At 38.5% G+C, this 23,798-nt stretch overlaps 1 protein-coding gene and 1 long non-coding RNA gene across 2 annotated transcripts; one reads left to right on the top strand and one right to left on the bottom strand.

Annotated features, from left to right (window-relative positions):
* Window positions 1-961: 961 nt before the first annotated feature.
* zmp:0000000760 (collagen alpha-1(IX) chain) lies at window positions 962-22,401 on the bottom strand. The gene is made up of 27 exons (XM_026939534.3): window positions 21,610-22,401; window positions 20,601-20,722; window positions 19,518-19,641; window positions 17,825-18,218; window positions 16,282-16,359; window positions 16,086-16,187; window positions 15,948-16,001; window positions 13,460-13,513; window positions 13,243-13,296; window positions 13,113-13,166; window positions 12,878-12,931; window positions 12,706-12,759; window positions 12,556-12,609; window positions 11,684-11,737; window positions 11,529-11,573; window positions 11,394-11,447; window positions 11,257-11,310; window positions 11,115-11,168; window positions 10,902-10,973; window positions 10,771-10,806; window positions 7,475-7,519; window positions 7,348-7,380; window positions 6,423-6,569; window positions 4,590-4,766; window positions 3,707-3,797; window positions 2,929-3,006; window positions 962-1,458 (listed from the first exon to the last, which is right to left on the bottom strand). The coding sequence occupies exons 2-27, from the start codon at window positions 20,686-20,688 to the stop codon at window positions 1,229-1,231; spliced, it is 2,334 nt and encodes a 777-aa protein (XP_026795335.3). The 5' UTR covers window positions 20,689-20,722; window positions 21,610-22,401; the 3' UTR covers window positions 962-1,228.
* LOC113542178 (uncharacterized) lies at window positions 21,830-23,718 on the top strand. Its single transcript, XR_003404272.3, has 3 exons — window positions 21,830-21,955; window positions 22,735-22,806; window positions 22,939-23,718. It is a non-coding gene; the product is annotated as an uncharacterized LOC113542178 (long non-coding RNA).
* The last annotated feature ends 80 nt before the right edge of the window (window positions 23,719-23,798 follow it).

Below are 23,798 nucleotides of genomic sequence, written 5' to 3' on the forward strand. Positions count from 1 at the left end.
ATTTTATTTGTTGCCAAAAAGGAAAGGTGAGAGGTAATACTCAAGCTCCAGAAATTTAACCACCCAAAACCAAGTTAGACATCTTAGTTGTAGTGTAATGCTTTGAGCAAGAAATATAGAAATAACTTCAATCATTTTTTTTTTTTATAAACACAAGTGATTGAAAATATCAGTGATCAATTTTTTTAAATGCTATTTGAAAGGGCAATATTTTATTTATTGTTTTTTTTCTTATTTATGAATAAAAATTACAAAATTATATTATAAGTGAATAAATGTAAGGCACTTGCTGAAAATGCTGAAGGAGAGCTTTAAAACCGCACTTTACTAAAGTCATATGTTATTTGTTCTAAAAGAATGTGATGAAATGCAATGAAATGCTTGCTGAACATCTCCTGACACTAAAGTGGCATCATTCTCTTTTGGCAAAATTTTCTTGGAGGGCTGATGAGAACTGCAACTGAAATTTTTCAGCTGAAAGGCAAAGCAGAAGAAATTTTAGTATGCTGAAGTTCATAAAACGTGGCATGACAACCAGAGGAAGAAAAACTTATGGAATTATGAGTGAGTTTTTTTCTTTCATTCGGAAAGGCCACCACTAGGTCAGAAGAACAGCATGTGAGAATCACACTCTGTCTTGAGGTTTCTGTCAACCACAGAGGTGACTTTGACATAGTCTTGAAGTAAATTCGAACCAGTGATAGCAGAACTGGTCAAAATCAACAGTCTGATGTATACTGAGAAAACAGATTTTGATTTTTGATGCTATATCTTTAGGAAAACACTTGCCTGGAAAAACACAAATAACCTGTGGCCAAATACATTTACAACGTACTTGTTGTGTAAGCCCAATGAGACACTTAATGAGTATTAAATCATTTTCCTCAGTACCCTGACCTGAACATGAAGTTATGAAACTGTGGGCTCACTTGGACAGGAAAAATAAAGTCCTTCATGAAACTTGGAACCACATAAATGCCTTTTTAAAAACTCAAGACATTGTTACAATATTTGTAATAATTACAATAAGTTGTTAGCCAGATAAATTGCTTTGAACATAAATTTCTCAGTTGGCCTCGGTTGATCCTGTAGATTTGTGATGGTTCTGTTCTTTATTATTGGAATCGTACAGTCTTTTGAGGAGGGACTGGACTTGTGGAGGTCCAAATCTATATACATCAGTTATTGTCTCACTATGCAATTGCACAATTGCAGTTATCCTATAACATTATGGGCGTGCCCGCAGTCTCTGTGATATCTGTCGGGATGAGCTCTGGGATTCTTGTTGGGGTGTGCTACCAGCAGTCCCACTGAGCAAACCACACCCTGATGTCAGGCAAACTCCAGGAACGCCAGGTAGTCCAGGATGACCCCTCAGTCCGGGTCGGCCAACATGGCCTCTCTCACCCATTTGACCAGGGCGCCCGTCGAAGACTCTGCCAGGACGCCCACGCTGACCTGTAAATATGAGAGTTAAGAGCTTACCGTCTGCCTGATTTGAGGCGATTTGTTTTCTTATCACTATAACATGAATAGTACCTGAGAATGTTTGCAGCAAATTTCACTACATAACCTTTCATGATGCTTTTCTTAAAGCTACAGTTAGATTTGGGGCCAAAGTTTACATATACCTTGGCTAAAGGATTCATACTCAATTTTTCACAACTCAGTGTTGCCATACATTTTCCTGTGTTGGATCAATTAGGGTGTCTCCTTAATTTCTATCATTTCAAAATACTAGCCAAGAGGTTTATTTCAGCTTTTATTTACTACATAAGATTTTCAGTGGGTCAGAACACTTACACACACTTTGTTAGTACATGGTGGCAATACCTTTTAATTGCTTAACTTGAATCAAACACTTACGGGTAGCCGTCCACAAGCTTCTCACAATGCTTTGACGGGATTTTTGCCCATTCCTCCTGACAGAACTAGTGTAACTCATTCAGAACTGGTGTAACTCGTCTATGATCAGACACCATTTTTCAGTTTAGTCCACAGATTTTCTTCGGGATTCAGGTCAGGGCTTTGTGATGGCCACTCCAGTGCTTTCATTTGTGACCAACTTTTAACTTTCTGTCTGATGTCTTGAGCTATTTCTGGATAATCGTCCTTCCTCATGATGCCATCTATTTCCTGAAGCACACCAGTCACTTTTCCAACAGAACACCCCCACAACATGATGATGCCACTCCCATGCTTTAATGTTGGGATTGCGTTCTTCAGATTAAAAGCCTCACCCTATTTCCTCAATGAATAGCTGTGATCATTGCGACCAAACAAATTTTTTTGTTGTTGTTTTATCTGACCATAGAACACTCCTCCAAAAGGCTGGTGATCACCTGCAAACTTCAGTCTGGCTTTTTCGTGCTGGTCCTGGTGTAGGGGCTTCTTCCTTGTGTGATGGCCTTTCTGGCCATGGTGATGTGATACTCTTGTAAAGGTAGATGTAAATATTTTGGTACCTGATGCCTCCAACTCCTTCACTAGTTCCTTTGTTGTTGTCTTGGGGTTCATTTGAACCTCAACCTCCCATTCCTGGGAGTTCATTTGTGTCTCTTTCCTGAACAATACAGTGTCCGTGTGGTTTGTTTGTTTGTTTGTTTTCCTCTGAGGTATTAGCTATGTTTCTTTGATTTTCTCATGATATCAAGGCCACAAAAGCACTGGCTCTAAATGTAGGCCCTTAAGTACAGCCAGAGGTGCACTCCCAATTAACTCATAAATTTGCCTTTTGGCCATTTTGGCTATTACATCGACTTCTGGAATCTTCCAGACTGTTTCAAGAGAATGTCAACATGGTGTATGTAAATTTTTGACCCACAGGAATTCTTATATAGTGAATTAAAGCTGAAATAAATCTGTCACTAATTGGTTGTTTACCTCCGAGGTGAAACTGATCCCTGTGAATGCAATAATTGAAATTACCCTTTTGTCCCTGGTCTCCAGTGTAACCAGTTAAACCATAACCTTTTGGACCCTTGTCTCCTTTCTCTCCTTGGTCACCTGCATGAAAAAAAGTAGACTGTTTAAAACCACACTACAAATTGGATGTATTAATGGTATACTGCTGCCACTCTCTATACTGATTAATAAGCATGTGTAGTAATGCAGCCATTGCAGAATAAATGCATAAACCCATTAATAAATATACTGTAATTTCATTAGCTCTACATTAGTCCATATAACAATATTTAATACTATCCATTATGATCTTATTTTCAGTTTAGCCTAAAGCCTTTTCTAATGCCAAACAATAAGCTTCTCTCATGTCTCGGTTACAAAAGTACACCCAGGACCTCAGACCTGCTATATAGATAAAACCAACTCCATGAACTAAACACAAACAAACTAACCATTTACCTTTGCACTATTTCATTTATCACCATTTGCATCCCATCTTCTTTCTAACTAAAATAAGGTAGTATATTTGGTAATCCTTCTTCAAACATTATCAAGCATCCTTTTAATGTATCTGTGTGCGCATCAGTCTTTTTGATGTTTTTGGGAATGGAAACCCATCGGCTGGCTAAGCGTAGTACGCTTGCTCTGTTGACAGCTGTTGGCTATCTGTACTTAGTGAATAAGAAGTATGGCTTACAGCTACTTTTTGAATCAACTTTTTTGCTAGCTGTATTTTACATTTATATTTTATATAACCATTCACCAAATGCATATGAAATTTATTATTATGAATGAGTATTACCTTGTACCCCTTTTCTGCCTGGATCACCAGGCTCTCCATAGAATCCTTGCTGCCCCACTTCTCCATCAACACCGTCAGTTCCAGGATCACCCTAATGACAGATCAGCAAAAGTAATACAATTTATTAGTTAGGTTTAGTTATAACTATTACATAAATTTCCAACAAATGTTTGAGTTTTATGGCTAAGAGAATGTTTTAATAAATTTCTGCAGACTGTACAGTAAATTTCTTTCATAACATTGGAAGCTAAATTTCTCCAGTCTTTCCTTTAAAGCATCTGAAGTCATAAAAGTATAAATTGAAAAAAGCACTATAATTCTTGTGCAGATGGTTGTTATAACCCATAGAGAGTCAGTTTTATAACTTTTTACTTTTTACATGCATTGGAGGCTTGGTGAACTTTTATCAACCTTTGAGCCTCCCAAGTGAAACTGTTTGATAATTCAGAAAAAAGAAATATGGAAAAGACTTTCCACTCCAAGGGAACATGGGGGATTCTCTCCGACTATATAACACAGCCAGTGCCTTTGTCTCTAACCTCTTATGTGTCTTCATAGAGACTTGGAAATTTTGAGTGTCTTGATTCCAACCAGTAGTATCAAGCACTGCAGCATGTTCTCTCGCAGCCTACACACTATGTATCTGACTTGGCCCAGGAAATATTGAGAAATCTGATGCATGGTGCACATTCTGTCTCTGTTTACCATGGCAAAATTTTTCCTTGATGTCTAATGGGGCCGAAAAGCATGCGTTTTCGCTTTGTGATGTCTGAATCAAACCACATCTAAAGGATGTTTTTTTTTTGCAGACATTAGCAATGCTAGGTTCAGAGGTGTTTTGTTTTTTTTTGTTTTTTTTTAAATAAAAAAATGGGAGACTCACAGTTGGTCCAGGTGGTCCCTTTTGTCCTGGGGGACCAGGGGCACCCATGGGCACATCACCATACAGTGGACACACTGCTGCACATGTCCGCTTCACAGAGTTGGCAAATGTGGACATCTGTTCCAGCACCACACGCTTGCAGACCTCGATAACATGTTGGGCTGAAAGCGTTGGGCCCTGGGAGAGAAATTATTACCACATGCATTCCTGGCATAGACCCAGCTCTGAAACAAATCAGCCAGCTAAGGGCAGCTTTGCCCTATGTTATACCAAAGCTTGGAAGGGAAATGGCTAACATTGTAATGAGGGGGAAACAAATACAGCCAGCAACATTTTGCTGGGATCATTATAGATTTATAGCCCATACTAAATGAAACCTAGCCCCAAGCTGCAGAAACCACACTAATGAGAAAGTGTTTACTAACTCTGTTGACACACAATGGTTGCCACACATTTTATGCATGCAAAGCTAAGTGGCATAATGACAGTATCTTTGAAGATGCAGTGCCTTGTAACTGGCTGAAGAGAATGTAAAGCAGCACATTTTATGAAACTCTAGTTAGTGGCAAATTGACATGGTATATGTATTATTGTACAAAATATGTTCATGTAACTCCTTCATTTGTTTTCATTTCTCAATCACTATAAACAAATCCTCTGAAACCCTTTCACACCTTGACCATAAAAAATAAGAATTTTTATGAAAATATATCTCTGGCATTTGGATATTTATGAAAATATACATTTGCCTGTGTTTTGGCCTTCCGCACATATAAAAATCAAGCTTTTTAAAAATACCTACTAAGATGGAGAAATTTTAAAATTAAGTTTTCACTGTTTTCATGTGGACCAGAAAAATACATGTTTTTGACAAAACTGACGTCACCTGGTTTGAATCTATGCATGTCCATTGTAGTTTTGCATGTTATTTTTTCATTGTGTGACTTCATCGTTGCTGCTGACTAGCTTGTTACTTTGCGAACTGTACTTTTTTAATTTGATAATGTGTTTGCAATTTGATTTTGCTTTATTATTACACCATCATGATGAAGTGCCAGAATATGATACAGACTCTACTGTTCTTGAATCCACTGCTCCGGCATTACAAACCACACTGCAAACGGAGATTTTGGACGAGACCCAGTGTAACATTAAGAAGTAGTTCCATCTTGTCATCAGTCCACACGAATCCTTGTGTTTGTCACTTTTTATTTTAAACCTTTTTGCAAACTTTTTGCCAACCATGACCCTGACCAGGATGAAGCAGTTACTGAAGATAAATGAATGAATGAAATTTTGGCCATGTTGGTGTTTTTCTGTATTTCACCATCTCTTTCGCTTAATATGCAGCTCTCAACATTGTTTTTAAGGCATTTTACAAAACAGTTTATGGCATACTATTGCCTCTTAATTGGCTGGCATGTTCATGTGAGCATTTTCAAAATGTTTTTTGTGTTTTTGTTTGAACAGAGATATTTTCAAAATGTTTTGTGTGGACAGGATTTTTCTTTTTTTTAAATGAAGTTGTAAAAACTATGCTTTCAGAAATATCTGTATATGTTTCAAGAAGAGTCTCTGTCTAGATTGTGCATGATGAATTATTTCATTTTTCACTTCATGTAACAGCTAGTTTTTTTTTTTTTTTTCAAACAAAACACAAAACTTTGTTTTTAGAACAAATTGAGTAGCTGCAATAACTACAGAAAAAAGCAAGAAAACCAGTCTCCTGACTTTATAGGCTGGGTCAAAGTGTTAATAAACACTTGTAGATTATTACTATAAGAAGGCAATAAAAGGGCTGTTACGATATAAATTTGCACAGCCAATACTCACTTGTGGTCCTGGAAGTCCCTGAAAGCCCTCTGGCCCTTCGTCTCCTTGGACGCCTTTGGTCCCCACATTACCTTTAAGGCCAGGCTCTCCAACTGGCCCTCGCTTCCCCTGGCCTCCCTGTGGCCCTGGCTCACCTCTATCCCCCACCTTCAACATGTACAAATAAGTTATTTTAAATGATACAGTTGTTTCCGGTCCATTATTTTGAGTGGACAAGCAGCGTTCCAAGAGTGCTGATATTTAGTATAACAGCACTGCTACATTTCACTGTTTGTATCACTCCACTTGTCTATGTTTGCTACATAAAATTCCAATAGCAGTAGTTCATTACATTGAAACTGTTACTAAACCTACTACAGGCTGTCAGTCAGTCTGTGTTTCATGGCAACATACAACGCTCTATCCAGCTGTGGCTTCTTTGGGAACTATCTTCATTGTCAGAGCAAAAATGGCCAGATATTTTGCTTATATTGTGTCTGAAATGTCAGTTACTTGATATTAATTTCTTGTTTAGAACTGTTGTATAAAAGCAGTATCACGCGCTCAGTCATGCTGTTGTACTGAATATCAGCCATGCTGATGTTCAGTGTAACAGCACTCTTGCTCATGAGATATTGCTTAAGTACAGTATATGCACATATTAAGTTATTTATGAAAATCCCATTTGCCTTGGCAATCAATATCAGGATTGGAAATTCAGCGTGATGTACATATTAAACAAAATCACTGCTAATGTTTACATATGTGCATATTAAGATTACTCTGTCCTGTCCAATTACAGTTCTACAACTGTCATACAGTATTACTTGTCTGGAAAGATATAAAAGATATAAAATCTTGAGTACACAGTGCCATGCTTTTAAAGCACTTCTAATAGAAACAACTACCAGCTACTAAAGACTGTAAAATCTAGGGTGAACCTTACCCTGCCTTTTGGTGCTTTCTGTCCTTTCTCACCCTGCATAAGCAAGAAATTTTAACATGGTCAACTGCACACGTATAAAAAGAACTACATTTGTGCAAAGAAAGTGTAATAAATGAAGGTTTATTACCTTTTGTCCTTTTACACCTTGAAATCCCGGAATACCAGTACTTCCCTGTGAAATGCACAAGTATTAACAGGAAAATGAGACTAGAAAAGCCTAGCTATCCAGCTAGTGTATGTTCAAGATGTTGGTCACATCACCATTGCCACCATAGCATAACTGTGGCACTTGAGAAGCATTGAAGCATACATTAATACATTACAACCAACAATGACTTTTTTTTTTTTTTTTTTTACATTGTAGCTTTCCAACTGTTTAATCTTCAAACTGTTTGCCAATCATTACATGAGGCAGAAAATTTGTGGTGCAAAAGTCAGAATATGTCGAAATACTTGGGATTGAAAAACCCGTAGTAGTGGAGTTTCTTACTAATGTTCATCTCCGTGTTTGTCACTGCACTGCTTGTCCATGTTTTAGGTGTGTACTGCCACTTATTGTCCTTATGTCCTGAAGGATTCTGCTCATGCACATTTTATAAAATAGGCATTAGTCAATTAGTTAGCGAGCAAAGCACGTCTGTTCTAGATTGGCCCACTGGATGTTTCAGCCAAAAAAAAAAAAAGGCGAAAGTTGTTATAACAGTGTTGTTGCAGCTTTGAACCATTAAACATCATGCACATCTCGTAGATGAACAGATGAAATGCACCATTAGTCACTAATAATACTAAAAACTCAGAATTAACCATTTTCCCCTCTGTATATTGGTTTGCTATACTACAGGAATTGATACTCTTTTATAGTTTTTATATATATATATATAGAGACTACAGCGATTCATGATAAGACATGGTAACATAAGTCACGTCATTATTTTTTGCAGGGAAATTGTTTTGAAAATTGCATGTTTAGAGATGGATTAAGCATCTGATTGAGCCGATTTTCGGCTCCCCATGCAAATCACCTGTGTTCACAGCTTTGAGGGTGCCAGATTTTTATTGAGTAAAGCGTCCCGGATTAGGTTTTTCAGTAGGGTCGAAATCACCGCCTTTAAACGCAAGCACTTCAAACCCGAAAAATCAGGGAATAGCAAATGTGGACTGAAGAAGGAAATAAAATTTATTTTGCTGTCGGATGTAATACAGTGTAACAGGAAAGCAAGAGAGAATTTAAAAAATGAGAGATAAACAAGACTAATACAATGATCTATGAATGAGAAGATGGCACGCATTGAAATATGTAATAGGAGTCTAGTATATATCACATTAATGACTGCAAATTTTCTTAACAATATGGCTTTCACCCTCATTGTCACTGAAGCCAATATGGCACAAGAAAAATGTCCAAGGTCAGAATCGCACACAACTGAGACACGCTTATATTTTAGGCCAAGTCCACCCTGTGTTCACAACTCTTGCGTAACTTCTGAATACCACTTAAGTCTGTAGTTATGTCTCAGGATTAAAATCCTCACTGGGAGATTAACTCATCTGTGAATATGGCTCTACAAGAAGAAAATTATCAAAATCCATGGGGACTTCCACTGAATTAATTTTGAATTAAGTATGGAAAATTTCGAGTAGAGAACTGACACTGGAATGAGAACAGAGGACTCAGTGTTTTTAGTCACAGACAGTTTCTTGTGTGGCTCCTCTCATTGCCAGCTGGCTGTGCATGGCTGCATGGCTGCATGGTGCAGGGCAGACATGACACCACTGTTTAAACATGTGGGAAATCCAAGCTGTCAGAGAACCACGGCCATGTTCATGTGCATATGCTGTGTTTTCTGAGATTTTGTAGAAAGTTGTTACCCAACAGCTTCATTCTTTTCTAAATTGTAGTAACAAGCAGGATGTATTTCAGGATGAATCAGCACTGGCTAAAGTGGTCAGTGACCTACTGTTTGCCTCAGCTTTTGGATTTGTTTCTGTTTTGGTGCTGTTGTATTTGAGTGCAGCATGTTAGACTAATGACCATGATATTTTATTGGACAGGCTAAATAAACAGCCGGGTTTAGACAGATAAGTTCTTGCCTGGCTTAGATCTTATTTGACAGACAAATAGCAGTTTGTTAACATGAATGGAGATTCTTTAAAGCCTAAAAGCTGTACAAGACAAAGTGCTGTTTTAGGTCCTGTATTATTCTTCCTTAATATCCAGCCTCTTGGACATGTAATTTGTAATTCATAATGTTGACATTCACTTGTACACATCTGATGATACACAATTATATTAGTTAGCTCAGCCCAATTCAGCAGCAAAAGGGGAGACGTAATAAACACACAAGAAACCTCCTTTTTCTAAATTCTGGCAGAAGTTTAAATGCTGATGTAAGATACTTAGTCAACCAACAGTAAGGTTGTTGATTTCACTGTGTAGCTTTTCTGTAAACTTTTCTGTAAAAGCAAAGCTACAGTTGAGGACATTGCTGTATTGTTTGATTCCCATGTAAGATCTCTAAATTTATTATTATCTGTGAAACATAGCCCAAATAAGAAATATGCTAACCTTACGGTGAGTACAAAGGCCTGTTTTTGATGTTTAATGCTATGAATGGTTTGGCACCACTATATCTCATTAATTTTCTGAAATATAGTCTATTCCAAACACTTCACTCAGCTGAGGCATGCCTACTGTCAGTTCCAAGGATCAGTTGCAGCTCAGTGGATAGTTGATCTTACAATGCCACTAAACCCTGGAATAATGTTCAAAAAAACACAAACGGCAGCTCAGTAACTATACCACAGCGTGGCTGAATTCTCAAATCTGATTGGCCAGAAGATCTGCATTATTTTTGTGTAACATCACGGCTCAGAAAGTAGTTCCCTCTGTAACATGAACGATAGGGTAATATTAATGCACTTGTTCTAATACGGTATTGTTTCTGTAGTAACAGCTCATACACAGGGACAGGGACTCTGAATAATATAAGACTAATAATAAACAGATTTTAAAAATGTGTTTAACCAAGTAAAATTTATAGTCATTGATGTAGAAATGTTTTTTGTTAGGAGACATTTAACATTTATGGAAGGAGTCTGGGTTGTAAGCGCTTTGTAATAGTCATTTTGCTTTGAGAAGTTTATCAACACAAGAAAGTCTTCAGGATGGAGTTAACGCTTTCCGGTGTCTCTGTAAAATGACATGATGCGTTTTGTGAGTGAGGGAGTGAGTGATCTGATCGAGCGAGAGAAAAACGAGCGAGGCTGAGGAAGAATGATTGTTTATTGCGGCTATAACGTAAGTGAGAACAGGAATTAACTAGTTTCTCTGATGTTCCGCAACATTAATCTAACTATAAACCATTAAAATATGCCACATTTCGTATGTAAATAAACATTGTAATTGTGAGCAGAGTTCATTACCTTTGGGCCTGGTTTTCCAGGTAATCCTATATGTCCCTAGAAATAAAACACCACAATTTAGGATGAGAAATACTTTCAGAGTGAATGCACATATGTCACAGGACTTTGGAATATCTTTCCAAAATATTTACCGTTCTTCCAGGAGGCCCAATGAGTCCTGGTCTTCCTGGCTTTCCTGCTGAGCCCTTGTATCCTTGCAGACCCTGAAGAATGTTTCGTTTTTATAAATGTACCAGAAGGCTGAGTTTATTTTCTTTGTTATAGAGCCATCAAGAAGTTGCTAAAAATGTTCAGGTGATGTTTTAATCTGATTGGAGATTGTAGTAGTAATAGGAAGTACTCACAGTACGTCCTTGAGGACCCATGTTCCCTGGAGGCCCCTGAGCACCTTTCTCACCCTGTTTGAAAAAAGATTCCACCATATTTTATAGCCACACATAACATTTGTTCATTAAGACTGATGTCTGTGGGTACAGCTGACATTACCCTGTCACCAACTGTTCCAGCTTTGCCCTCAGGCCCCTGTGATCCTTGATAAGCCTGTGAGGAAACAACTAGAGATTAGCACAATAAGGAAATGGAAGAAGTATAATGAGAAGTAACATCACAGTAGCAGAGCATACCTCAATGCCCGGGTCTCCATCCCTCCCAGGTAAACCTGGATCACCAGCAATGCCCTGAAAGTCACATGCTTTCCATTTATTCACATACATTTCCATTTATTTGTAGATAACTTGATGCATGTAGATTATGGATACCTTTATTCCCATGCTGCCAACTCTTCCCTTAGGTCCTTGTATACCCTGGATAGGGTGAAAAAGAGATGAGCGTATACTAAAAGTATTATAATAAATTGTAAAATGTAATGCATTTGTTTAATTTAACACAATAATGTAAGCAGTGGAATATTTACAGGCTTTCCTTTTTCTCCAGGTTCTCCTCTTTCACCAGGATCTCCCACAACACCCTGTCGTATAGCAAATGTAGTTGTTAATCTTGTATATAGTAGATTGTAGTAGAGACTGATCCAAACGCTTTCAACAAAGAAAAACTTTTTAGTTGCGATACACATCATAAATGAATTTATAGAAGTGTAACAATTTGCGTAAGGATCATAGTTAGCCTTAGCCTACGTTCTGTTTCTTTCTAACAGCTAAGTATGTAGGTGATGTAAACCATATAGACAAAATTTTAAGAGACTTCCAAAGCATCCATGATTCCATGACTGCTATGTTTAAGCTGGTATGGATTTAAACAAAATGGAAGTGAATGTTTTCCGTGAGACACTTTAGACATGCTTTTGGGGCACATTTGGACATGGTTTTTCATTGAGTAACTTTTTAATGTCCCGTCATAATTCTTGTCCCCATCACTTTTAGAAACAAAGTTGTGCCCCGATGTCAGTTCTTGTTCTTACTTAACAAACTTGTACAAGCAGCTGCTAATCAGCAAGCTTAAAGCCCTTGTTATTCAGCTAGCAATATCACTTTTCCATCTGATTTTGTGTTTGCATTGTCAGCTAAAATGATGCCCTTAATAAAATATAACACAAAAACCATAGCTCAAGCCTATAACTTCTTAACAGTCAGAGCCAAAGGCATAAGCTTGGAAGAAATCCTCTGTAGACTCAACTGCATACAGACTTAATCATTTCCCAAGTAATGCATGCATTGCTGATCTTAGAGGTAATTCGATTTTAATTTAAAAGCAGACCAGGGGTGTCTTTATGTCATTATGGTAGATAATGGAGCACAGTGTGTTAATGACTCCATTCCATTTGCGTACCTGCAGGCCCTGTGGTCCTGGAGGTCCGTCATTTCCAGAGGGGCCTTCATCTCCCTTTAGAGATGGACAAATGGAAACAATGAAACTGTCTGACCACACACAGTAGATACCTGTTTTTGTGATTGAAACCACACAAGGCAATCAAAGTACCTTCACTCCCTGATATCCAGGAATTCCCTGGTACCCCTGATCTCCCACTGAACCCTGGAAGAGACAGCAAAGAGTAAATGAGTCACGTGTTAGCCAGCAGCAGTATGAACTGCTGCAAAACAGTTGCTTTTAAACTGAGCTAAACCAATTATTTAATTTGGGTCCAACTTACTCTCTCTCCTGCCAGCCCAGTCTCCCCTCTCTCTCCAGGAGGCCCACGCACTCCCTACAGTTGTTAGTAGAATACCATGCAGTAAAAATCGCTGATAAAATGAATACTGCAGTGCATTTATTTGTGCAGTTGAGTTATATAATACACGCCGATTATAAATACATACATGTGACTGAAACGTAAAATATGAGAATTTCTGTTATGAGTAAATGAGTATTTTTGTTAAGCCACTGACCTTGTGGCCTGCAGCACCTGGTAAACCTTTGAGACCTTTATGCCCTCTGTCACCCTGCAAGAGAAAGATTCATTAACATTGCTAATGTGTAGAAGCAGAATCGCAAATGCCGTGCACATTATGATCATACCTCAGGGCCATGGAGTCCTCGCATTCCCTTCTCTCCTTTGATCCCAGCGTAGCCCTAGGGAAAAACATTCAATCCAGTTCAGCTTTCTCTGTATAGAGATTTTTCACAGCAGAGAGTATGCCATGCACAGATCAGTGCAGAAGGGACAGTAATGAATAAAAAATCTTTAAAAGTGAAGATTTTGATAAGCAACAATATGAAGATGTAAGAGACTTACCTTAGGACCAGGTTCGCCTATGTTACCATAGTCTCCAGTATCTCCCCGTCGCCCCTGCAATAAGTAAGCAATACCATGGTTACAGATGGATATTAAGTGGATCGTTTCAGTTCTTAAATCTGCTTGCCTGAGATGTGTTGAAGCCATAGTAAAATCCTTAATATATATGCACACCTGTGACCACATTGCAATAATTGAATTGCGTATTAATGCACCAGGTTTTAAACCAATAAAACACAGTCCTGTCCTTTGAATGCCCTAATCTTTGAACAGAGTGACTAAGCAACATAACTGACAAAGACTACATTGTGTGTGTAGTCAATTGTTTATAGTGAATATTATGAGAATATTATAGTGAATAATATTACTGAACACTGGAATTTATCATATTGTTTTGGTTGCCATTTTATACAATCAGTAAGCCACAAGATGGTGTGTTAGTGATTATTATTTTTTTTTTTTTTCACGAGTAAAAGACTTCTTAGGCATTTAACCCCTTAACCTCCCATTGTAGTATTCATCCTAAAGCATAGTGTATAAATCTAGATATATAGAAATAAATAATAAGGGAGTTTATCAGGTTACCACTGCATGTATAAAAGACTGCCTAGAGCTTTCTATAGAATTTTAACCTGAGCATAACTGAGCATAAAAGGAGCATAACTGTTTTGAAGATAATTGCATTGAGTCTTTATAAAACTTCATAGCTCCTGGTATTATTATAAAAAGATAAATACTAAAACCTTAACATTTATAGCATTGACATACAAGCACCTTTGAACTAAGTGGGTTTATATCCCAGATGCCTCTTCTTTTTATCTCATGTGAATGTAACACTAGCTGTCACATATTTAAAAGATAGAAGGATGCCTTTCTGGCATATTACTGCTAAAATAGGCCTTAACTGTTGCTTTGCATCAGTTGTTTAAAAATTTTCAATTAAAAAGCCAGCTGTTTAACTGACTTTCCTTTTCTAGTCTTCATTTCATTGGCTAATCACTTTGTCATAAACAAGCACTTATTCACTTAGCGCCTGTTTTCTAAACAACTTCATTTGAAAGCAATTCATTAGCACAAGCTGAGTCTGGTCTGTAGACACACTGCAAGTGTCAGAGTGAATGAACCTCTGGAAAGAGGAGGTAAGAGCGGATGGTAGAATTTGTCTGGTGTATCTGAGACCACCTAGTGCAGCGGATATCCAGTACGTCATTGCAGAGCAGGAAATACTGCGCTCCAGCAGTCTCCAGCAGAGCAACAGTAAACAAGTTTGCCTGACTGCGAAATGCACACTCAATCAGAATTAATTTTCACCTTCTTCAGTGGTTAAGGATAACCAGTCCTGTTCAGGATATTTTCTCTTACGGCACGATTATGTAGTTTCGCTCTCGAAGACGAGATCATTTTGTGCATGGCCCATGGTTTAAAGATACTTCTTCTTTCCAGCTCACTACTGAGAACTGGATGCAGATCAAAGACATAAATTAGTTAAAAGTCTGGACTGGAAAGAACTGCCCAGGGAAAAAAATACCAGCCAAATGTATACAAAGTAAGTGGATCCTGATGCATTGTGCCTTGTTCTCTAATTAAGCTGATCCTGAAACCCTGCCCTTTGTATTTGCTGCCTACTCTCTGGCTTCACTCAGTTTGAGTGAGCTGTCACCAGCCTGTGTGTTCACTCCTTGTTTATTTATCCCCTCAGAGTTAAACACTTAATCAACTAGAATAACAAACACTCTGTCCTTTAATTCTTAATTGTACCATTAAGTATGCAAACATTTCGAACAAGGAAGAGTTGGAAGGAACAAGGAAGTCAGTCTCTTCCTTACCACTTCCTTCCCACTTTACCAAAGCTCAGATTCTTCTCCTCAGTTGTCATTTTTTTCTCTTACTGTATGAACTTGTCAGACGTCAAGCATTTTGCTGTTTGATTTACTGTACTTCATACAAGGGCTGACCGTCTCATCTACCAAACACTAGTGCTCAGTGTAGGGCATGAGGGAGCATGCCAGTATACAGGCCTACTATTTTAGCTTTGTCTCTTCTACCAAACATGATGATTTTATATAGAATGCACATACTTGTCTGTGAGCCAGAGACTCACCTTTTAGTGGTTTATGTAATCATAATAAAGACTGATTATTGCCTTGACTGTATATGACCATGCTAAATGACTGAGGCAGTCTCGAAGCAAGGCCTATTCCTTGCTCTGTTTCCATCATGCCTTCACTCAGCAGTGCTTTCTCTGCCATTTTCCACAACTTCACTCCTCTCCCAGGCCAGGTCCACTCCTCCTTTCTCTCTCCATTTCTCTTCCTCTTTCCTTCTCTCCTTTCATTTGCACTCCACCCACTAGCTCATGACTCGGCATGCTTGTTCCCCAGTGAGTCCCTAATGAGCCTCTATCAGAAGCGCGATCAGTTAAATGCTATAGTTAACTGCTGTCGAGGTTACCACATATAGGTAAGAGTTTTTGGCCTGCAATTCTTACCCAGTTTCCGATTCGCCCTGGTTCTCCAAGCTCTCCTGGCAGACCTCTGTGACCCTGTGCATGGACAGAAAGGCAAGGAGATCAGCATAGTGCAGAGTACATAGCTACAGGGACAAGGCTTGATGAAAATATGGCTACCTTTGGACCAGAAATTCCCTGTGGACCTGGTTGTCCGTGGATGCATTTACATGTGGCTCTGCCTCTGCTAGCACTGAGTCCAATCTCTGCATGTCCTCCACACTGCAGAAAGAAAGGGGAAGGAGAACAGTAATAAGGGGCCCCGATCAGAATTTGTAAGCGCGCACACGCACACACACCCCACAGGCTGACTCACCACACTGGAGAGCTCACAGCAGCCTTCAGAATAGGCCTGGTCAGCATCACAGGAAACATGCATCCTCTGCAGGTCCACCTGTATAATCATAGGGCACCAGTGTGTACATTTAACTACACGCCTGATGTAGCATTGTGTGTGAATGATTGATTTGTGCAGTCTTAAATCATGTGCATAGCTCTAAGCTTTTCTGACCAACATAAATCTCTCTAGAACTAAACAGTGTTATGGTCTAGGAGAACTGACTAAACCTAACCCTGCATGAGCTATAACATAAGGCCCATATTGCTGGATTAGGAGACTTATAATAATTTACAACTAGGTTGTTTAGGTTGTATGTTTTCCAGTAATGTTTGAAAAGCTCCAATTAGTATGGTTTTGGAATAGATTCTAATGAGTTGCTAAAGTCTCGAATTCATGGACATCCAGGGTACAACATTACAACAGGGTACCGAGTGGTACTATCTGTATCAAATATTATTTAAACACATGGTGTGTATGTATGTGTATTTATTTATTTATTTATTTATTTATTTATTTGTTCATGAAAATGGTTTTTAAATAAACTAGACTTGCATGTCTAATTTAGGAGTTCGGTTACATTATTCAGAATGAACAGATAATGTGTTCTAAACAAATACAAATAGGAGCCACACTTTGGGCATCAGGGACTGGAGTCCCACAGGATGCATATGAGCCAGAGGTTTTTAACCTTATTGCGGGTACAAGAAGTCAGATACGACACTCAGGGGACAAAGATTACATTCATTAACATGAACCTGCAGCACTGCACGATGCATTTACTGCATCTTTAATAACTGCCTGATCAGGGCCATGGTGGTTTAAATTAGGCTACTAGTTTGTTTATATTTTGGGAAATAGAACCAGTTTCCAGAATACACAGACCATGCTGACAGTGCTGGCATTTCTACCTCCGGATTTTTTCCCCCTGTGCTTTCCTTTGTTTCAGGGGAAGAGTGGTACGGTTCATATTAAATAAATTTTTTTTTTAAAAAAAGGCCACACCCATTCAGGTTTAAATCTCAATATAGTATGGATATTTGCACCATTAAACAGATGCAGGTAGTATAATTGCGTTATACCATTTCTGTACACATATGACAATTATTTGTGTCTAGTGGATTTCTGAATTGCGAATACTGTAGCAATTGCTACACTGTCATTTACATAAGTTGATTTTACATTTCTCATTATTACAGGTGATCTATGACCTTTAGATAGGCATACACTTTCTTGTATCTGACTCTGTATTGTATATTGTACTGTTCTACAATCTATTGTTTGTATGCAACAGCATCGGTTTCCAGTGTATTGAAGCTGTTCTGGAGGCTTGCGGTGGCTGATACAATATGTACAGTAATATACGATACACTACAGAAACACTTTTTTTTTTCCTCTTTAATTTGCCACCCATGAGATATAGCCTACTAAAGTTCACACACTTTCCAATTTACATGAAAATAATTCAGCAAATTACATCAACTGATGTTGCGAGGCTGAAGCAGCATTCTGTGTTACTCACAGAGACAGAGCGATCTCCAGCAGTTCTCTTGACGATGGAGGTGTAGCCACGGAGGATGACTGGCCTCGGCTCATCCAGCGGCTCAGAGCTCACTTCTTCACAGTCCACCAGTAGCTTCGCCTGGTCTCCCTTCACACTGAGAGCCAGTTTGTGCCACTCACCGTCAAACAGCCTCTCCACACCGTGGAAGGTGCGCAGCATCTGTGTATTGCTGGGGCTGCTGTAGAAGTAGTCCAGAGTTCTAGAGTCACCATTAAAACGCAGCCCTACCAGGTCCCGGCTCTCAGGGTCGCTAACCTGCCAAAGGTTCCAGGATGTCTTCGCCTCATCCTTGGTTATCTTGAAAGTGGCTATGACAGAGTAGTCAGTAGGCAGACCATTTGGGTAAACGTCGCTGGATGAATAGGAGGTTGGCCAAAATGTTGGGGGTTAGAGAGAGATAAATAAGAGACAGAATGTGTGAAAGATTAGCAGAGGTGGTTGTGTGGGAGAGATTATGACATGACATTGATATATAAATACGGGAAATACAAGTGCAATAACATTTACATGAATTAACAAGTGTTACCACTCAACAGGCAACAACGATTTTACAAAATCAGACAATCAAAGCTTTATTTATATACAGTTTTTGGGTGTTCTTTGGTGATCTTAAATCGTGTTAATGCAGGCCATATGCCCTCTTTTGTTCCACTCTTGTCTTTTTGGGTTGGCTGTTTTGTGTATTATAGCTTCTGTGGCTTTTTTTGGTTTGTTTTTAAGCAGAGCCAGTTTGTTGAAATTTGTAGTTAATGTTTCTGAGAACAATGAGGCTGTTTCACAATCCACATTAGTGCACAGATTTACTTGGGAAGCCCCCACTCAGCCTTCTCTTTTTTCCTTGATGCTGTTGACCACATTTGCTTGAACACTAGGCCGATGATTTTGCACTAATGTGCACTTCTCCATATGTAAACATGATTTGGTTGTCAAGCTGGAGAAGTTCATTGAGGACAGCTTGCTTGGCCCACACACAACTAGGAAAGACCCAACACATGGAGAAACTACTGCTGTTCCTGGAAGCACAGAACTAACCCACTGTAGCTTTCTGTGGTCCCAGCAGCATATTATATTGTACTTAAGCTCGTGAAGCTCTAGGGTAATTTCAATACAGCTCTGTTATTTTCACTGGCTGTAAATAAAGAAAATATATAGCAGTTTGATCCAAATAATCAAATCCTTTTGTGTGTTGTCTCAGTAATCCAACTCGACAGTAAAATCTGATCAGAAATGGTTAGCGCTTATCAAATCTGATCGGCAGAAGGAAACGAGCTATTGTTTGGAGGAGGGAATGATTGCACTCAGTGGAAAATCAGCACCAATGGAAAATTCATGAAAGTTAAAAAAAAAAAAACATTCCTTCTGAACACCACATGTCGCAGGGAACTAAACACTTCTCATGTGTCTCAGTATAACATTGTCTCAATTTAAACCTTGGCAAGGTAGCAGGGTTGGCATGAAAGGGCTTTTGCACCACCTGTGCACGATCTGTGTGTAACTCGGCTCTTACTCAAAGCCAATTAACCCCTAAAAGTCCCAGCTTATTATTGGGTGGTTCATGTTAAAGCATATTATCCAGTAAGTACTATAAATTATTCATAGTGAATCCTATTTGCTTTTAACTTGAGATTTTTTTTTTTCTTTTGTACAGTACCTCAAGCTCTTCCTGAGATGCAGAGAGGGGTTTACACGGTATGCTACTGAGCCTGGCTCCGAGCCTTTCACCTGCCTCACCCCTCTGCTCTCAACCAAGCGGAACTCTTCCAGCAGGTCATAACCTAGAAAACCAAATAGACACACTGTGTGGATGATGGAAAAATCATACCGAATATATATACAGTTTAGTTTGTTTTCATTCACATTGTTTGACAACATTTGGCTATCCAAGTCATTCTAGATCTTGTGGTTTAGAAATGTTAGCAAAACATTACCATAAAACGTCATATAAAATTAGAATGGAAATCAGCTGAGCTTTCCTTGACAAGGTTTCGTTGTAATTTATTGCAATTGTTTAGAAAGACTGACAGAGAAATTCTTCACTCAATCAATTTGTAATTCTCAATGTAATTCTTTAATGGGATATAATGAGGGCATTATTTCAGGCATGATTTAATCGTGCCCAGGCAATTTATCTGCAGTTAGAATAACAGCCAGCAACATTAAGGGCATCAAGGAGCCTAATACTTCTAATGTACTCGAAGGAAACAAACATTTCACTACTAAATTTATTCAGCAAGTAATCATTTTAGAGGCTAAAATCACATCAGGAACAATTTTTAAAAATGCTGAACGAAAGGCAAAGTTTATAGCTGTGTTCATCTGTTTCCTAGATTGATGTGCTGACTGCATGAGCAGAAAGAGTAGGATGGTTGTCTGAAACTGTGCCTTTTTAATTATTGAGAGTTTTGCCATTTTGTAGTCATGCCAAAAACATCTAATTTGCTCATGAAATACTGCAGTGTGCCACAATGATGTGCCATAGATCGTACAGAATACCCATAAAGCGCACTGCTATAGAGAGTAAGGAATACACAGGGTCAGTACAGGAGGTCTAGTTGGCCTGGCGTGGCTCTGTGCTGCCCCTTGCAGGTGGAACTGCAGAATACCAAACACCTACCATCGCCTTTAGTGACATCACGCTCTGGAGTGCTTCAGTCTAACTGTGTGATGTGTCCAAGTTTAAAGTGACAGTCTGGTATTTTAGCACAGCAATTAAAACGAACAGTAATGTACTTACTTGGCAAATCCTGACATTTAATGAACCCCAAGAAAGCCACGAAAGCCAAGAGAACATGGAGAACCAGCATTTTATTTAAAGCTGGCATTGTGAAAATTCTGACTCTCAGTTGCTAATTGTACCTGCAGGACAGAGTGAGAGCAGAGAGCAAGAAAGCTGAAATGGATACAATGAAAGGTTTGTAGCGACAACTTAGCCGAAATACTTTTTGCCGAGGATCATGCAGAGCTAATGTAAGCAGATAACGGGGAAAAATTCAAATGTTACTGAAAAGAACCAACTGTAAAATTATTGATTGTATTATAGCCTAAGTCAGCTCAGTTTGAGAAACTGAACAGAATTTTGCATTCAGCTAAAAACTGAAATTAGGTTAGGCCTGAAATAAAATGATCACACACACTCAAATTGATTAGGCATAGGCCCTAACATATCACCATTCATTACATTTGTGGTAATACAATGCCAAATTCATATTTCTGGAAGACATTTCAAGTAAATGAATTAAGTAGACAGAGGGAAAAAAGTATATGATGACACCAAACCTCCAGCTGGCATTTTGTGGTCTAATAACTGACTAAATGATTTACTAAACATGTCTACTAGTATATTTTCCCAAGTGTTGGCCAATTGAAGAAAAAAAAAAAACAACACTAATGTTTAAAAAAAACAAAAAAAAAATTCTTGGCTATATTTTTACTTTATAGGTAGAGGTTACTTATATTACTATGGCTCCCAACAAGAATGCATACTTTCACCATGGCAAGTGTTATTCCAGCTGATTATGAAAATTTACTAACTCCTGGATATAACAACCTCAATACAGACATCTCAGTATACTTTATCCTTTTTTTTTTTTTTTTAAATAGCCAAGCACATTTTACAAAGCTATGTTTAAAAATAAAAACCAACTTGGTAATTCATAGCATTTTTAGTATTTTTTAATAGTTTTTATAGTATTTTTTTTAGTAAAATTACTGTTAATTATATCAGATGAATACAAATGACTTACATATTCCTCAGAGAGTGGTGTATGGTGCTGAGGGAAGCCGGTTCTTCACCAGGTTCCTGCAGTATAGTCAGCTTTAAAGTGCCATCTCTAGGCCGAGCACTGCTTTAAACTCAGAGTCCATTTACAGCATTGCTTGGTCTCCAACGTGATCCTTGCGCTCCACTCCACCCTAGGTCCCGATGGCTCTTGCCTGCTCCTGAAGCCCACTGCACCTAGGAAACCTGATCAGAGTTGAGAATTACTCTGAGTAAATATACACTGTGCCACGAAGCTCCTGAGACGAGTCGGCTAGATCAGGAGTTCTCCATCTGATCTCTAGAGATCCACCACTTTGCACAGTTTCCAGGTATTTCTACTCCCAACACACCTGATTCACTCGAGCACTTTATCAGTTAGAATAATATTAAATGGGTCAAACTGTCACAGTCCTTGTTGGATACTAGGAACAATGCTAGACGCGTTACGTTTATTGAAAGCATAAACGCTTTCACAACATAGCAGCCATCAATTATAATGTAGTCATCATTAAAAATAAGATTACCCTAATACCCTAATTCATGCACCAGCTGCTGGCCAAGTTAAAAGCTCACAGACTATTCAGGATGGTGGTTGCTTTTAGGGGCTAGTGATAGAAAGATGAAGAATGTCGCGGATAGGCATGACTCGAGCTTTGCAAACATTCCATCCAAAAGGAACGAAAATGTGGTGGTGTTCACAGAAGTGGACTGAGAGCTAGATCCCGCAAAGCAAAAACGGAAAATGAATCGTATAAATAAATTCAGTCTATACTTTAATTCAGCTAATAACAGAAAGTAAATTGTTCACCCTGTTTGTATCCATTGTGTTTAAATCGTTTAACAACATTAGGATACTGTAGGCAGAGTGGGAGTAATGGTAGAATGTAAGCCTATTGTGCTGATTAGTCTTAATCAGTGATGGTCAAAGTTGTTTTTTTTTTTGTTTGTTTTTTTTCCCCTCAACCGCCAACACTCATCTGATAAGTTCACGCCCCAACAAATATCACCTACAAACTATACCAGAGAGCTTACAACATTGACAATAACTGATGAAAATATCCTTGGTAAGTGTTGTCGTATTTTCTTGTATTCATTGTTTTTGTTGCAGTTTCAGATGAAATCACATTCTACTTTTTCCAACACCTGCTAAAACCTTCATGACTGTGAGGAGTGTTCTCGGGTATGTGATCTGCATATAAGTTCTGCATGGTTCTTTTACTAAATGAGAAAATGGCTGTAGATAGGGCTGTTGAATGTATTTAAATGCATGTGTGAGTGATAGAAACGTGTATTCTTTCATTCATTCATTCAGGGATGCGGTGGATCCCGAGCCAATCCTAGGAATACAGGGTATGAGGTGGGAATAGACCATGGAAAAAGAGGTCAGTTGAACACACACACACACACACATTCACACTTAGGGGCAATTACGCATTGCAAGTCTACCTAAATGCATGTTTTTGGAAGGTGGGAGGAAACCGGACAATGTGGAGTAATCCCACAGGGGAGCATGTGGAATTCTACATATATATATACTTTACCAGATAAAAATCCATTCCCTTTATTCTCCTCAATGGTTTACTTATGCCTGCCAGGGAGGGCCAACTCAATTTTTGAATACCACTTCTCTAGGTTTTGTGATGTAAATCTACAGATTCTTCAAAATTCTCATTTTATTCCCCTTTTATGAGAGTAGAGGCTTTGCAACAAACTGTACCAAAGCTGTAAAACTGAATGTCAGCTTGCTCGTATTTCAGATACTAGGTAAGCGGAAAAAGCCCTATAGGTATAAAATAAATGCTTATGACTGGGCAGTGGTCCACTCATTAATTCAGTAAAAGTTTAGTACAATTCTGAGGCATGAAAATGCTTTACAGCACAGCTTATAAATTCTGCTGCTACTTGCGCTTATTATACTAGGCCAAAACAAATTGATAGCTCTTAATGCTGGCTCTCTAAGAAGCATATTTTTGGACTATAATGTGGTTTTAGATGTTTGTCACAGTGTTACAGCATGCAGTGATATATATGTCGGTGATCTGACTACACAGCCGGATTCTTTCACATGATACTGTTAATCCACTACACAACAGAGGCCATCTGGCATGATTTAGTCAGGAAGTCCCCTTTTTTTTTCCCTCTAGTGTGCTTTCTGCCAAGCACCAGAATGCT

The sequence above is a fragment of the Pangasianodon hypophthalmus genome, chromosome 3, assembly GCF_027358585.1.
Source record: "Pangasianodon hypophthalmus isolate fPanHyp1 chromosome 3, fPanHyp1.pri, whole genome shotgun sequence".
In the NCBI taxonomy this organism is placed as follows: domain Eukaryota; kingdom Metazoa; phylum Chordata; class Actinopteri; order Siluriformes; family Pangasiidae; genus Pangasianodon; species Pangasianodon hypophthalmus.